Source organism: Sinohyriopsis cumingii, unplaced genomic scaffold, assembly GCF_028554795.1.
Source record: "Sinohyriopsis cumingii isolate HCF-2022 unplaced genomic scaffold, ASM2855479v2 utg000127l, whole genome shotgun sequence".
NCBI lineage: Eukaryota > Metazoa > Mollusca > Bivalvia > Unionida > Unionidae > Sinohyriopsis > Sinohyriopsis cumingii.
Genome location: NW_028315871.1, coordinates 2,825,426 through 2,844,107, shown reverse-complemented (window position 1 = coordinate 2,844,107; position 18,682 = coordinate 2,825,426). Strand labels below are relative to the sequence as shown.

The following is an 18,682-nucleotide window of genomic DNA, read 5'->3' as shown; positions in this document are numbered from 1 at the left end:
AGTTGACCTATATTATAATATCCATTGACGACTTGTTCATATTATTATATTTCAACTGTGTGTAATTTAGTCTGGCATTGCCATATATATATATATATATATATATATATATATATATATATATATATATATAGATATATATATATATATATGAAGTCTATTTCAATCCTACATGCTTTTCATAAATATTAGACAATATAACATGTATGGACCCAAAGAGACTTTAGGTAGCTGTAAATTATCCAGTCGCACTTGTTCATGTGTGAGTATATGCCTTTTCCTTCTTTCATGACAAGTCTTATGTCTTTAAATTCCTACTTGTATATTTTTGTTAATTTTGGAACCCAGACTTCAACATTAATTCATGTCCATAATTATTAATAATTTTCCTTTGTACCATTTTGGTGAGCTCCATCTTGACACAGTGAGAACTATTAGAACCATTTATAATTAATAAATCACTTCAAATGACAAAATTCAACTCATAAATTAATATACATATTGGTGTTAATATGCAATATACCCAACAATAGTGGAATAATTGTTTTAAATATTGTGTTATTCGACTTATAAATTTATCAATAATCTCTGTTTTTGTTTCATTATATCTTAATTTATTTCAATTACAGAAACTGATGTAATGAGGGAGCAAAATGAAAGGTAAGAATGACACTGATTTCACTTTATGGTATTTTGTTACAGAATGACAAAAATGCTTTAGAAGGTATGGGCATGCTAATGGTCTTTATTCAAAGATATGACAAAGCTACTTACTTGGTAATGTGACTTTAAATTACAATTATCTGAAATTACAGTAAAAATTAGTTTATGTAGTGTTGTGAAAATATATTTTCTGTTCAACTATATTCTTTTTTCTAATCTGACCAAATAGATCTAAATGGGGCTATGCAAAATTAATATCTCCTGGTACGTATGCATTTGTACATGAGTGTATTCATGTGCTTGTGAGAGATAGAGAATACAAATCAAGACATGGCAAATAAGTGCACCAGATCAAGCAAGGGATGGCATGTATTGGGACTGATCTAAGAAGATCCGTATACATGTAATTGCATACAAAACTGTTGTTGAACAGTGAAACACTGGTTTATTGTTAAAATATTATTAATAAAATATTTTTGGATATAGCTCCTTATTGGTTTTAACTATTATCTTAAATATTATTTTAAAATTGGAACATAGTTGATATTCATCTACAAAAGCTAGAAAAAGTGAGCTGTTTCTTTATCTAAAGGGATGTTGCCATACTTTTTACCTCATATAATTTCTTGTCTCTTTATTTTTTTAATAATTGTAATATTACAAGCAAGGATTACCAAATGGTAGTTATTATGTGTAATTAAATGAAAACTAAACTAAATGAAAACTTTTTTTAATTGCAAACGATGGGCACTACATAGGTTCTGATTTTGTTTATTTATTTAAAATTTAGTAAATTTGTACCAGTGAAAGGAACTACCTACAAAAATCAATGCATTCACCATGCATTCACTCTTTGGATTGATTTATTACCACCAACATGTAACTTATAGTGACTTTACTTGTTATAGACCAGCAAAGCAGAATGATATTGTTAACCAGTTTGAAGAAACCTTGTTAAACTTTACATCAGTTATGAAATTCTGACATTTGGCAATTTCTGTGTATGTTCTTTAAATGTCAGCAATAGGTAAGAAATATGTCAATATAACAAACATGTTTATATTAAGTTAAATTACTAAGGATTTTTAAAGAGTTACCAGATCAAATTCAACATTGTTGGATCATATTGTATGCAGTAGTCCAGAAGAATCAATGTGTTTGTCAGGCACAATCTGTATAGGCATCAGGAATCACTTTCTTAACTTTTGCACAAGGAAAATAGTTAAAGGACAAAACAAGAAACATATAACAGTAAAAATATAACAAATATGAAATATCTTAATGAACTGTTTGTTACAAAGTTGTTACATATAACTTGGCAAGAGCTCTCTAGCTTTGAATATGCATTTCTGAAATGATCAAACTTAGAGATGTATTTACAGCAGTTCTCTGTGAGATTGCTCCATTAAACATGCTTGATTATAACACAAAAAGAGCAGAACAAAGGATATTTACTGAACTTATCGGGATCATTTATGGAAAATTTATAGTAAAAACAAAATAATGCGGCTATATATAGAATTGTTTGCAAAGTTGGAAAGCAAGCACAGAAAGCAAGATCATATTATTTTTGTGATAAAAGTTGAAGAGATAATAGCAACATAAATAAATCATGGCAACAGTTAAAGTCACTACGTTACAGTTTGAATCAAACGATAATGCTAATATTGTACTAACTATAGATTATAGCAGCTAACATAGTTCTAGTGATATCTCTGATCATTTCAACACCTTCTTCACTAACTTAGCTTATACTTCCTTGGAGAAATTACCTCAATCTTCAAATACATTTACAACAGATGAAACAATCTGTTTAGATTTTTACAGGGCATGAAATGTTAAAAATAACACATTCCAACTTCAGCCACTATGTGTGAAGTTTGGTTGCAATGAATTGAGTTAACTTAATCCGTGTAAAAATATTACTTTTCTTGACATTGTCCCAGCACAGTGTTTAAAAGATGGCGCCATGATTTTCATTGTTCCAACTACTCACATTGTCAACTTCTCTATATAAGGATATAAGGTGATATTGTGCTTGATAAACTGATTCCTTAAAAAAAAGAATTCTGGGAAAGATGCAAACAATTATAGACCTGTTAATATAATCACTGTTTTGTCTAAGAGTTCAGAAAAAACAGTCTATGTTTAATTAAAATGTTTGTATCTAAAAGTATTTGCCAGCCTATAAGATTATAGTTTTGTACCGTAAAATATTAGCTTTGAGAACGAAAAATAATGTGCAGAAAATATTTTATTTTGGAGAAGAGATCATGCATGAACAAATATAGGATCCCATAGTGAGTATTTTAAACAATTACATGATTGTCGGTATTAAAAATTAACTTATATCAAATGTAATTGCACTAATGCAGCACACACCAGTAATGTACATTGTTTGTAATATACTTTGTTTAAATTTAATCACATATATATGCATTAGAATTTACAAGTTAGAGGATGAATAACCATGACAAAGACATATTCTATCACAATTTTCTTTCTTGCACCTAATAATCAAATAATCTGTATGTTCCTTTGAGAGACAGAAAGACAGATGTCTTCGTGATTGTATATCTGTATTGTTCACTTACCTGATGACTAATTTGACTTGTATACAAGTGCAGTATCATATTCTATTATCAATTAATACGACTAGGTAGGCAATTCCTTCTAGTTTTTGTTGCCATGGCTGTATTCAGTCATTCCAAGATAACACCTGTTTGAGGTCAAGATTATGCAGACCAGATCAGATTAGTGAGGCTACTAATAGGGAAATCAGGCTACCCATGGATATTATGAATATTGTGCCATATAGTTAAAGAAAATGCCAGGTGGTTACTATGGTACATTTCTCAGCCAGTGACATTTTTGAACTTTCCCACAGAACCAACAGCAATTTAAAGTACATTTAGCATGAGCAGAGATCAGAAACAGTTGCTGCCTAAATACAGGAAGAGTACATGCACTTTAAACAAAATCTTAATTTTTGGGAATGGAGAGGACATTCTACATGCAAAGAAAATTAGACAGCATGAAAATGTAAATGTAAATTGAAGTGAATAAATGACATGCTTATGTATCTGTTCCAGTGATGAATAATGATGTACAATTAGCCAAACTGTACACCTAAGTATAGGAAAAAGGACAGGGGGTCCATATGATCCCAACAGCCATGAGATAGATAGGATAACATATAAATACATTATGCTGATTTCAAGTGTGTTGTAAGCAAATGGGCTAAAACATTAACATTTTTCCTTCATCACTGCAATTTAATATTTTCTTCCAAACCAGCAACTTGGGAAAGTTACTTCCTTGATGCTAGTATGATGAATCATTTCACCTAAACAAGTATATTTATTTGATTTGGCAGTACATCAGTAGGTGTTTTTACAATAAACTCAGGCATACAGTTTAAATCTTATTTCTAGCAAATGGATAGGTATGTGCATTTTCATTTTATGTGGTGAATGATTGGGTATTATCATTCCAATCCACCAAATACTTTGAAGTAACACATACATGCAAACACACACACATGCACCAGTACTACTCAAATTAATTCAAATTAGGTCCAAACCCTCATCTAAGCACAATACTTGCCTCCTTTTCGATACAAATTTTATATCACTTCATCTTATCAGTAGTGTTTCTGAAAATGTACTCAACTGAATAATATGGTTCAGCCTGTTGGTAAGACATTCATATTCATATACAGTATTACCTATTCATGAAACATAGGCATCATAGTGGTTACCACAGAGCTGGTGAACCTTCTCCAGCATACATAAAAACAAAAATAAAAACAAAACTAAATTTGGTTTAACTCTGGAACTACTCACTTAAGAAAAAGAAAAGATACTGGCCTAATACCAGTTAGTTCCAGTTTTAATGTACCCCTTATTCTAACAGTCTACTGACCTGGATTGATCCCAGTTTAATCTCTGCTTAAGAGCTTAAGAGCTCATTAGGTCTAACTAGGGGTGATCTTAGTATATTCCCTACTTTAAATTTGGGCTGCTGCCAGAAGCTGCCTAAGGCACGAGCAGATCCAAGTCTTACTATATCCCTTATTCTAATATTCTACTGACATGGGGTGATACCTAGATCATTCTGTAGTTGGGTGATACCAGCATAAGCCATACTCTAGATCAGGCCTTGGTTTGAAAACCAATGTGAAATTGATTCGATGGCATGTCTGTTAGAGCTCATAGTGTGTTGAAGTGCTAAGTCTTTTGTTAAATCACAGAAATATAATTACAGGCTTAAATACACTATAAGTTCCAGTGAATGTCTCTATCCTAGAATTGTATAGACTACTGTTGTAGTTCCAGAGAAAATAATCATTTAAATTCATTTGATTTGAAGAAAATAGATTCCAGTCCAATATAGCTGTTCACAAATATATAATATGACTTGAATGTCCTAAGACTTAAAGCATGAATGAAATAATCCTGTTAAACTATATATAGTTCTCTATTTGACCTCGGGTAACATTTAGAATTTTGTACAACTAACATTACTTAATGGAAAATAACCTTCTAGAATGATCCTGATGTTTACAAAATCAAAACCCTAACCTGGATTACTCATGAAATTCCAAAAATTGGACCCAAATAAACATTTCCCTCTTCTATTAATAATAATACCGATTTTAAAACTATACACATAGTGAATAATTTAGCTATCTTAGTTGTTTACAATTATTAAAATAAAATAATCAATTTGTATCAAGCAAAAATGAATTTAATTTTGGATAAGGTCAAGTCCATCATAGACTAGAACATTACAATAGCTAGTAGTGAAACAAAGTAAAATAAAACTGACTAATAAAAAAGGAAATTAAATATACATAGCTTGTGAAAAATGTTACGAGTAGTATACTTGTGATGTTTTCAGAGAACCAGTCTATGAAATATGACATAAGTTTCTGAGTTTGTTTTGATGAAATATGTCTACATCAATTATTGAAATAAAAAACGTAAAACAAATACAACTGTGAAACAGTTTCAAGGTGTGGTTTGTTCAACTTTGATTTGTACATTTCACAGAAGGCAAAGAATACACACTACACAAGTTATACACATGCTATGGGGTTAAAGACATCTAAAATGGGCTTAAATTTTACAAATAAAATTCAGCATATTGCTTCCTTTTTCATGATCTGTCGATTTAGAGATCAAATACAGGATCATGTTATAAGTTTTAAAATTAAAATAAATTTCTGAATGTTACAAGTATTTCATTTCATGTATTAAGAAATAGTGTATTCTAATTTTAGCTCTACTCTTCATATACCAGAATAGCATATGTGATGGGCTGTTATCTGTTGTCCTCATGTTATCATTGCTTCTCCTAAAGTGCATGGAGGATTGCCTTTTATCTCATGGTCTAGTTGTTCCTGAGTGAAAATGGTGCCATATGGTCAGCTATTGGAACAGCAACCAAATGAACATTCGGTTTTTGCTAAAAGACTTCTTTTGATGCATAGCTGGGCCTAAATGAAACTGGTGTTCATTTACAGTATTTGCCAGCCTATACGACAATACTTTTTGACCAGAAAATCTTAGCTTCATCTTATACTCCGAATTGACTTATATATGGATTATATCATGTGAATCACTCTATCATATTTTTCGTATGGAAAATAATTCTCCAGGAGTATTAAAAATAATGTGTAAAAATTATTTAATTTTGGGGAAGAGATCATGTATGAAAAAATATAGGATCCCATGTTTAGTGTTTTAACAATTACATGATTGTCATTATCAAAAATTAACAGAGATCAGATGTAATTGTGCCAAAGCAGCATTCACCAGTAATTTACATTGTTTGTAATATGTGTTGTTTAAATTTTATTACATATGTGTGCATTAGAATTTACAAATTAGAAGATGATTAACCATGAGAAAGATATATTCCATCACAATTTTATTCTTGCATATAATGATCAAATAAAGCATGTGCCCCATTGAGAGACAGACAGACAGAGATGTCTTCACAATTAATACCACTAGGTAAACAATTCATTCTAGTTTTTGATGCCACTTCCATTATTAAAAGAATCACATGGCATTGAAATGATATTTACATGCTAATTAACTATGCTATGCTGTATTCAGTTATTTCACTAGTCTGAGGTCAAGATTCGGCAAACCAGATAAGATTAGCGAGGCTACCAATAGGAAACGAGGCTACCCATGGGTATTCTGAATACCATTCCATATAATGAAAGGAAATGCCAGGTTGATACTAGTGTAAATTTCTCTGCCAGTGACATTTTTTTTTAACTTGTCAACAGAACCAACAGCAATTAAAGCACATCTAGCATGAGCAGAAGTCAAAAACAATTGCCGCCTAAGTACAGGAAGAGTACATGTACTTTAAACAAAGTCATATTTTTTGAGAATGGAGAGGTTGTTATACTTGCAAAGAAAATTATCATGCAAAATGGTCTTGGGATTTAACCTAATGGAGAATGTATGGATATAGCTATTGTGAATATTTAAACCCTGAAGGAATATGGTATGTATTTTCATAGCTTACGTTTACTGTTTCATTTGTTAGTGTTTTCTTTGACAAAAGCTTCAGCAACACGGGGGCAATAAGGCGAAACAAAGAACAAAAATCAACAAAGAGCTGAACTCTCTTTCTCTCATATATTGGACCATATTTGATTTTGATCACGAGGTACAAAAAAGAAAAATGCGATGGATTATATATGCATTCATCTCTCAATATCTCTCTTCCCCTCCCCCATATCAGTTTTAGTATTAATGATGCAATTTTCCTATTTATGGTAATCTGACATTGCATGCAGTGATACTTTTTGTATTTATGAAACTGGAAGTTATCATAATTTAATTCCCCCACAGCATCGCAAGTTTTATCTTATCTCTAACTCAGTACATGAAAGTACATAATACGTTTAAAATACTTCTCGTGAAATAAGTTAGGTACTTATAGTTACAATCAATGATCCTGACTGGAAAGATTATTGAGTTACAGGTAGGATAAAATTCATGATCCTGTGTAGAGCGGGGTAAAAAACACAATCCGAGGTGTTGATCTGGCCTTGTCTTATACTCAGCATCGACTTATATAAGGATGAAGGATAGAAAATTTGCTAACTTTGCCGCAACGACTTATAGGCAGGCAAATACGGTAAACAGTTGGTTTTGAATGAAATATATTTCTGTATGTCTTATATTATTTAATAAATTTTACCAATATGCACTAATGTCATAACAGGAATCTGTCTATACCCCATGAAGTTTGCCTTAAATCACAGGTGAGTGTGTCATTTAAATAGGAACATATAAACCGTAGGTTTACATCTCACCCCAAATGAGCCTCGTGTGTTGCTACTGTACCAAGTACCATCATGGCAAACTAATTAATATGCTGGTAACAGTTGCATGATTTTACTATCTGTAAATGACATGCCTGTTTTTGTTCACAGATGCTTTGGTTTTTATCTCTGCATGATGTCAGTGGTCTGCCATTTCAAACAAAACTGTCTTGAATTTCACCATGCTATGTGGCTGTTTTTCTTTGATAGAAACTGAAGTACATATTGCGAATTCTATCGAGACTATTATGTGCTCAAAGTAAATAGTTCTGAATAAGCTTGTATTTGTTTATGAAAGTTAATTAAATCATTTTATCTGCACTGCCAGTCACACCGGTTACAATCATTATAGCCCCAGCAGCAATTCCAATTGATGTTACTATTTTTATGTATTTTTAATTGTCATTATTTTCATTATTTGTCGGCTTTTCTTAATGATTTTATGTTATATACATTTGTATTTTATACCTTACCTTGTCCAAAATTAAGTTCATCGTGTACCTGACCAGTGATATTTATTTTGTAAAGAACATCATAGGCAATATTTCTCAATGAGTATAACTTAAATATTCACATCATTATTAATGTAAACCATTTACTTTAATTTGAGTTAAAATATAGCGGTGATTCGGATCTCAATATCTTCTAATTTAATGACAGAATGTTTTAGAAAACAGTAATTAATAACTGGGTCAAGAAGGGGGGGTTATAATCTAGTTTACTTGAGACGTTTACTCATTCTTGCCTTAACATCTGAAGCAGAATCAATCTTATTGTTGTGTTCAGTTTTCACTTTTGGTTGGATTTATTTATTCAGATTAGTATGCACTGTAATTACAAAGAGCTTACTAATATTCATAGACTGGAACATTAATTTGGAATTATACAAATTCAGACAAGGAAATTGTTGGATTATATTCTTGGTATGCATCAGAAGACTCTTAGCACATCTCCAAAACCTACACCACTACCACATTAGCACGTTAGAAACTATGGGCACATAAAAATAATAAATATAGGAATTTAATTGGAACAAATCAGGAATTCATTTGGAACTTCATACATTTGGAATTGTGGTAGAAGTTTTAGGACTATTTGGGAATTACTTCAAAATACTCTATGTTCATTTTAAATTTTCATTTTGTATTCTAGGTAAATGAATTACAAAGTATATGTTGAATTTTGCAAAACGTTTTGGTTTTTACTATTTTATATTACTCAGTTTGAGATAACAGAGTCTCAACACTATGACATTTGTTGTGGCTCCATTCCATTCATTCCCGAACCACCAGTGTTTTCTGTGGCTATTTTACAAATACCATCAGCAACAAAACGTACACATTTGTATGTTATAAGCAAATTGGTTTTCCTAAAGACTTTGTTTCCTAGCTGTTGTTTTACTTCAATTACTTTTTTCACTTCGGTAAGTTTGAGAGCCTGCCCTAATTATTCTATTAATACATGTAATTATGCAGAACAATTATTTGACAACCATGCCTTCTTCAGGTACAACACGCATACACAGTTCTAACTAGTCAACTTTTTACTGGTACTACCACTATCCAATCATAGAAAATATCTACCTGTGTAATACTTAAGTCTTCAGCAGTTGTGCTTTCTGGGACACGACATTCATTTAGAATTAGATCAATAGCTCCTTGGTTGGTGCTTGTGATAATTGTAGTCTCCTTCGCCCAAGAAAGGCTAAACATAGAACGGCATCCAAGTTTTAAAAAACAGTCAAGCTTTTTCTCTTCTCAGTTGCATAAATGTTGCATAAATGTTGGCAAAACATTATTAAATGACAATATAACCAGTGTGGCTTTGTCTGTGAATATTACATCATTTTAGAAGGAACTACTAAGTGTTTTCATGCCAGTCAATGACTGGGAATTTTTACGTGATGATGCAATGATTGGAAGCTGGCTTTTAGTTGGCCTTGGTACATTAAGATAGTCCAAACAGCTGATTTCTTTTTCTGAAAACTTAACAAAGTTACATTTCAGTTCATACATGTGTATGGTAGTGCTACAGTTGTCATGCAGATTTTGGTCAACATGTGGAACAAAATTCGTATCAATGTTAACATCACTGGTCAGCTGATTCATCACTTCCTCGGTAAATGTTCAACCTCATTTTCAGATACGTACCTTGATCTGCATCCATCACTTTATAGGTAATGATACATTTAATTTTAAACACAAATACCAAAGATAAGTACCTCTATGTTTAACGTCCATCAAACATAATTTCATCTCCAGTTAATAATAACACTGGTGCTGTAAATGTGAAACGTTCTGTAACAACATCGTCAAGTCTGTCAATACATGCATTTCTTCCCCACCAGTCGTTAAGTCTGGTTAAACATAGTCCAGCCTCATGCACCTTTAAGATGTGAGGCTTGAGTGTATCAAAAACATTGTCAAAAAACAAACCGATCATTTGCTAAGGTTAGTATGTCAGTCAGTATAGTTGAATAATCTAATAGTTAACTTTCTCCACAATTTTCCCTATTGCTCCAATTTAATAATCAACAACTTCAAATGGTGATGCAAACCCTTATGAGTCAAAATATAAAAGATGTGGAGGTGTATGCGATCCAACCCATGTCCTATTGATGAATCCAGGTTGAAAGTACCAGTTTTCCTTGTGGGCGGAACCATCGATGACAGTTTATACAGCACTGAGACACAATCAAAATGTTTGACTGACTTTGCCACATGAGCAATTAAACAAAGAGTAGCAGTGAGGATTTTGTAAGTTGTACCATGGTAGTCAAATATCCCTGCTTGGGGATATTCTGGAAATTGTTCCAGGTAATCTAAAACATTTTCCTTTTTAATTCATTTGCGACATATATCTCCTTGCGACTCTTCACCTCCAATTGCATTTTTAGCGCTATCTAGATGCATGAGCTGCAACCAATACCAGCCCAGGAATTGCCACAAGAAATGTAATATATTCCACTGTTTATTTGATTTGTGCCTCCTCTGACTTGGATAACATTAAAATCATAATTTTGTTAGGCCGCATTAAGGTTATTAAGCTGTGCTTCAATCAACCAGAAGGGGACAAGTCCAGTTAAGTTTGCCATAGAAAGCCTAAGTGTGACCCAACAGTGATTTCGTACTGCACTTATGATGCTGTCAAGCTACTTTTGGCTAGGGTCTACCTTCACGTAGTACATGACAAAACCGTAACATCTTTAATTACCATGTTACGATTCTATGCCAAGGGCGCGCCAATGACCCTTGTTCAACCAGCTGTGTCCTCCAGCAATAAAGTCCTGTAAAAAAAGATAACGGCCATCAATTTATAACCAACGATGGGGTCCATAATTACACGTGCATGAAAGTACATATCAGCCAGAGATTGCCTAAACAAATCCTGGTGTTTCAGTGAAAGTAGTAAATCAGGTACAATGTACAAAGGTCATCCTGGGAAATCTATGGAAAAGTGTCAGTATTTTGATGCCATATCAACTACAAGAGCAACGTGTGGAATGCACGAGTGAACTCATTGCTTATGTAGTAGTTCTGTATAAGTTTTCCTTTGGGTTCTAAGAAAGCTTCACACAGAATAAAAACCTCTAGATGTGTCCTCCATTTGCAGTTTTTCTTTGAATGATCAAGGTTCCTTGACGGATGCGAATGATGATTATTTTTTTTTTGCATTTTTTTTTGGGGGGGGGTGGGTCTACTTAGATCCAACAACACAGCCGCGTCGATATCAAATGCGGTATCAGACATATCATTGAATTACGCCATTGTTACCACCGGTACATTATTGGTTTCATTTAATATGTTTTATGAGACCGTCTTGTCAGCGGCATTGGATCTTTGCCACTCACATCCAGGCGAGTTGTGCAGTTTTGTTAATAATTTTACTGACCGTTGCGGGCATTGTTTCTGTCGATGAATTGCAGTTGGTTTTGTTTCAACTTGTGGTAGTGCTCAGGTCGATAATTTGCAAATGAACATATGCAGTAATAACTATAAGCAAAGTATATCTGAAGCAATACAGACATAAATATGAATATTTATATTCATGATAATAATTTGTAAATAGTAGTTTCTGATAAGTGCAAGATAAACATTTTATTACCATCAATATATTTTTAAATGATTTGCCTTGTAATAACTGTTGTCATTCCACTGCATGCAATGAGCGGAAAGATAGTTGTGACAATTGTGAACTATCCAAGTAGGAGAGCTATACATTTTGCATCTGTTTAAGATATGTCTATACACATTTCTTGTGAATGAAAACACAACATTAACTAGGACAAATACATCCAAAAGTGTTACAAATTCTCACTTTAACATTCAGCAATGAACAGACATACATATGCATGTGTTCTCCTAGAGCATTTTTCAAGCACTGTGCATGAAACTATTAGTTGATGCCGTTGCAAGTATTTATAAGGTGATTATCTCATGAATTTGCATGCGTTTATAAGGTGGAGTAATAATGTTATTTAGGTGACACGTCATTTATTACAAGTAGTATCATTATGGGCATTTTGTGTTTTTCGTATTCTGAAATTGGTCAAAGTACCAAATGATATATGCCGTAAATCAAACTCGATTGTGATTTCAGTAAGTGTACATAAGCCCGAACCAGCTTCTCACCCCAAAACACGATTTAATTGTAGCTATATACCAAATGCCACAGTATTGATTGCCACATAACCAGCTCTTTTTCTTAAAGAGCATTGCTTTCTTCTTGAAGATAGTGAAGGGTCCTTCATTTGGCAGTTGAGTTTTAGTAAAGGAATAGTCATGAGTTTCTTAATCAGTTTGCCACAGGTAGCTAACTCATAGATGTTTTCAGTTTTGCATAGATAGACACATCCGAGGAGTTATCAGTTTGTCATAAAAAGCCACCTGGAAGGAGTTCTCAGTTTGTCACAAATAGCCTCCTCATTAGAGTTTTCAGTTGGTCACAGATAGCCACCTCAAATAAATTATCGCCTTATCACAGATAACCACCTCAGATGGGTTGCCAGTTTGTCATAAATAGCCACCTCAAAGGAGTTATCAGCTTGTCATTGATAGCCATCTCAGAGGATTTGCTAGTTTGTCACAGAGGAGTTATAAGTTTGTCACAGATAACCACCTCAGACGAACTATAAGTTTGTCAAAGATAGCCACCTCAGAGGGGTTATCAGCTTGTCAAAGATAGCCACCACTAATGAGGTATACGTTTGGCTAAAATAGCCAACTCAAATGAGCATATATTTTTTTTCATTTTTGTATCAGTATCTTTTGGAGGAGTCTGTGACCCATTGATCTATTGCCAAGAGACTGCAAGGATATCAATACCCACATGTTCATTGAATAGTCATTGATTTGCAACATATGTAAAAATAGATAGAATAAGAATGAAAAGCAAAAGTACAAAATCAAACAATCACATAGGGATGCAAAATGAGATATTTGCATATTTTGCTACCAGAAAGGGCACAGTGCATAGCAGTGCGATAAATAAAAACAAAATGGCAGTAGAAAAAGAAAGTGCTGAAATTTCAATTTATACATTTCTTGTTTTCTACATTGAATAATTACATATCTTTCAGCTAGAGCATACGTTTCTGAGGCAAATGCATAATTCATGATTACTTGTGCTTTAATAATACATGTTCCAGTTACATGATATTAAATTAAAATTATTTGTTAAAGATACAACTTAGTTTATGATTTAATCGTGTTTTGCATTATTACTCTTTCTATCAAACTAAGCTCTGTCATACACGATGCAGCCAATAGACAAGAGTATGAGGGACTGCGTTTCCCTGGAGCTGAATCGAGACCCTACCTACAGCTTAATGGTAAATTAGCATCTGCTTTAATTCTTACTCTATGTTGTTTGACTCAATTTATGTCTTAAATGATTTCTTACTAAGATGAACCGATGACTCTTAAAGCTTGTAAACTTAATGATTCATAGTTATGTGAACATAAATTTTATTTCCTAAAATTAGATTTTTATTTGTTCTTTCACTTTCATAAATACTGGAAAATACACCTTGTCAAGTACGGAATAATTATATCCCTTCTTGCATTCACATCTATGACCAACCCCTACTCTACATGGTTATATCTGTATCGTTTAAATACAACATATACGATACATGCAAACATTTATTTCACCATATGCATACTAAAGGGCAGTTCACATGCTTCATAGGATACACTTTACATTTTCGGGATGGTAAGTCCACAGAGAAAAGGCTGAAATGATAATTATTTTCATTGGTGTTTTTCACACACATTCACTTGCATTATTTTAAAGTACATGAACATATATGTAACTCTCTGGCAGTACTTGATGCTACACATTAAATTATTCCATGATTGTGTGAAATCATGTAAAAGTCAAATCCAACAATATTAAATTATGCATACAAAACAATACAACTATAAAACTACATCTCACATGTATTTAAAAGGATTACTGAAAGATTTCCATCAGTTGATTTAAACTTTTAGTAATGAGTTGCATTGCACTTACTAAAATGTTATTACACAAATAAATATATTTATTACAAGTCTTGCATATAGAGATGAGCATGCATAGTGATTTTTGCCCATACTGTTATAGTTAAAATGTGTGTAAGTAACCATTGTCTGTTTAAATTTCTTGTTACTCAGTTGGAATCGGAATCACAAGGCATTCTGTGTAAATGTAGATTTACACAATTTGATGAAATATTTGCATTTTATAACCATGTTATAATTTATATTTTGAGTTGAATCAGTATGGCAAATGTTCTGGATGTCATACAATTTTATTTTGAAATGATATGTCCAGCACTTCCCATCTTTCCACAGATATCAGATTAGAAGAGAACAGAAATGCCAACATAAGGTACGGACACATGACATGAACATGTAAAGAAATGTAATACGTTCATTTTTACAGGTATCTGATCATCATTTACTCATTGTATTAATGACTAATAAAATATGTCAATTTTTCTAACAATAAATCAATAAAGTATTGTGGTGTTGTCTGGAAACACACACACACACACACACACACACACATATTAACAAGGAATAAATAATCAGCTGCTGAACAGGCTTTTAAATGTATGTATACATATATAACATTTTGTAAAAATTAACATTTTTAGAACTTCTTTCTGAACATTTACATTCTGCAGCATTGGGTATTGTATGTCTGACAATATTTCAAATTCAAACTTAAGGTCGTCTGAAAGCGATTCATATGAAAAACTGCACACCTATGCAAACAGTGACATGCAGATGTATAGATCGCTGAAGATTCCCAAAACATCCAAAGGTAATGCATTCAGATTTGTTCTCACTTTTCAGGAATGGTACTGATCATGAAATAAAAAGAATAGATCCTAATCATATTATTTCATACTTTTATAGGATTGCTACCGTAGTCTCTGAAACATTTCCTGTCTACACGTGGAATATAGAGTATCTTAATTGCATTTGACATAATGTCTTTAATTATCTATAGGAGGCATATTGATCATTTATTGTCAATCCGTCCAAATGTAAACTTTATAAAGTTATTTGTTACTCATTAAGTCAAATATTAAATAGAAATTTATACCAGTGTATTTCATTTTGGGGTGGTCTAGTAACATAAACAATTTGTCCAAATTGATACCCATCTATTTCGTTAGGGTTCTATAATGACAAATATTCTGACGCATACATGATTATTTTACTTGTACTATCAAAAACAAAATTATCCTACCGCATATCTAGCAACACATTCCATATTAATAAGATAATGATTTGCTTTCAAATTAATAAGGATGGGTCGTTAACATCTCTTTAGTCAAGGAAATTTGTTACTACAAATGGCCATTTGATTCTAAGAAAGGTTTGCATACGTTCCATATCGTCATAGTTGAAGCGATTTTGGAGTTAAATTTCTTGTACACTTGGTGACTTCTAAACCGTATATAGTAATTATGAATGTCAAATTTGTATTGTGTTTTTTAATGGAAGTGACAGCAACACAGTGTGGAATATATATTATTACATTACTAGACACATAAATAGTTTCGATATGATGATAATATCTCTTAAAACTAAGGTAATAATTCCCGAAATATATATATACATCTTTACTAAATTTTGTGTGAGGTTTAGCTGTATATGTTACTTTATGGAACCTATGATAAATATGTTAGTAATAAGAATATACTGACAATGAAAGTTACTTATATATATATCGTTTGATACAGCTATGATAACCAATCACTGTACAGATGGTATATTTTTATACTGGAATGATATTGAAGGACCGTACAGTGAATTATCATTAAAACATTTTAATGAGGTTTGTCATTTTTTATAATTGTCCATAAGCCCTTATGCACCAGCCTTTATTAGTTCTTTGGTTTTCTATAAACACAGTTATCTTCTTATCACTAATCATTTTTCAGTTGTATAAGTTCACTTTTGTAATTGTTTAGTAATATGCGTCGAAGGGTTATACACATTTTCTCTTATTTTCAGACACTGAAAGAATGTATGAAAATACACAGATAAAGTGACTGATTTAACTGCTTAGTACCAATACAATTCAGAAGAAACGAAGAGACGGACGACATTGTTTCAAATTTATAACATAAACAGTTTTATTTGATCATATATTTGTATTAAAATCATAGTTGGTCGGGCTAGTATGGCGACAATGTAAAATATTGAACAACACTATTGCAATATTTCATATGTTTTATATTTTGTTCTTCTTTAATGTTGCTCGCACAAATTACTACTGAGGCAGTTATTTTTAACTGTTTAATCTTTGTTAGCTTTGTGCACAAAGTAACATTCAAATTACTTATGTTAGTTGACTCTTTTATGTAATTTGGCCATTCAACACACTGAGTAATAACCAGATCATTGAAATATAAACTAGATCATTGCTTGATATTGTTTGAATATAAATAAAACAATAACTCATCCCTATAAGGACATATAATATTGGGGCCCCGAGTGGCCGAGTGGTCTAAAGCGTTCTCCGTTGCGGATCACTGCCATCTCACTTCTGTCTGCGTGGGTTCGAGTCTCGGATTCGGCCAATGTGGGTATGTGAGAAAGCATGCCGGTAACTTCTCGTGGGTCGATGGTTCTTTCAGGAGTTTTTCCCGGTTTCTTCCTCCACCATTAATACTGGTCGCCATTTATAGCCTATCTTGTGCTGAAAAATGGCGTTAAACCCTGAAACAGCAACAACAAGAACATGTCACATACATTTGCTTTTTTAATGCTCAGATCCTAAAATGCAAATCAGATGAAAGTAAATAAATACGTGTTGATTTATTTGTTCAGTTACTTTTCATATAAACATGATATAAAATACATACTAATATATAATTCATGAAATAGTATCAACATAGTGTATACAAGAATTTTGCATAAACTGCTTAATTGTTGTTTTATTATGTGCTTATCTTTTATTTACTTTTCATATCAGTTCATATAGAAATATGTTAAATTTTCAACTATAGACATTTTTGGAGGAATGAATTAAATCAATACAAGTGAAAGACAAGATCTCAATAGGTTAATACCCAAGATGTTTACAAAAACAATAACAACTATATGCAAAAATGTTTAATACTTAATAATTCCAATTATGAATCGACAGGTGTTTCTCAGTCTGATTGGATATAAGGAATCGTGTTATACTTATTAAGAATTTTGTATACATCGATAAATTATGCTGACTTCATTTGGTTCCCAGTTACCAGTTGATTTGATGTGAAGCTTTATCTATACCAATGCCTTACGCCATAAGTATAAACCCACCCACCCACCCTTGTGCATCCACCAGATAAAAATCTCCCATACGAGTTAAATCAATGTAATTGCACAGTCATTCATGCGTCCGAACTCTCACTCCTTTTGTAAAGATTGATTATGACAGGCATTACAAGCCAATCTCGAGGAATTATTGCATTTTCCTTCAAAAATATTTTACTGGCTGTTATATATCAAGGAAGGGGTCTCACGTAAAGTGGACACAATTTTGCTTTTGATTAAAATGCGTAGAAAACAAGAACAACAAATCCTATAACATTATGTGCCACACACAGGCATAATGTTCTGAAAAAAAGTGGATAACTAGGTTTAAAGATGATCAACCACACACACACATATATATATATATATATATATATATATATATATATATATATATATATATATATATATTAAAATAACGACAATAGCATACACATTATATGACTGGTATAACCCATTCTAAGACTCTCACCTATATTACTGTATGATAGAATAAACGACTCTTGGCTAGTGAAGATCGACCTGTGTATTCCGTTGCTGTGAAGAGGTTAATGAAAGCTACCGAAAGGTGAATGTTTAAATTTGATTGTATGATGAGAGATGGGAAGTAAATTGTAAGGGTGAAATATTCATAGCTGGGAATTTATTGATGAATAAATTGAACGTAATCACTGACAAAACTAACATAAAGTACCTTTGAATGTTGTGTTAATTTGGCACACTTCATTCATCGATAAATACCCAGCCATGATTATTTTATCCTGTAGTAATATAAGAGCTACTTGCACAGAGAAGTTTCCTTTTCAATAACTCTTTCGATGTAATTATGCTTTGGAGACTATAATTTTATTTATAAAGATTA

The 18,682-nt window shown here is 32.3% G+C and overlaps 1 protein-coding gene across 1 annotated transcript in view; it reads left to right on the top strand.

The window, feature by feature from the left end:
- The window catches only part of LOC149774845 (neural cell adhesion molecule 1-like), a 45,495-nt gene extending 27,339 nt beyond the window's left edge, over positions 1-18,156 (top strand). The window contains exons 8-12 of the mRNA XM_089944658.1: positions 630-660; positions 13,759-13,847; positions 14,851-14,887; positions 15,231-15,325; positions 16,528-18,156. Of these exons, the coding sequence (XP_089800784.1) occupies positions 630-660; positions 13,759-13,847; positions 14,851-14,887; positions 15,231-15,325; positions 16,528-16,565 (290 nt within the window). The 3' untranslated portion in view covers positions 16,566-18,156. The remainder of the gene's footprint in view (positions 1-629; positions 661-13,758; positions 13,848-14,850; positions 14,888-15,230; positions 15,326-16,527) is intronic.
- Positions 18,157-18,682: the final 526 nt, after the last annotated feature.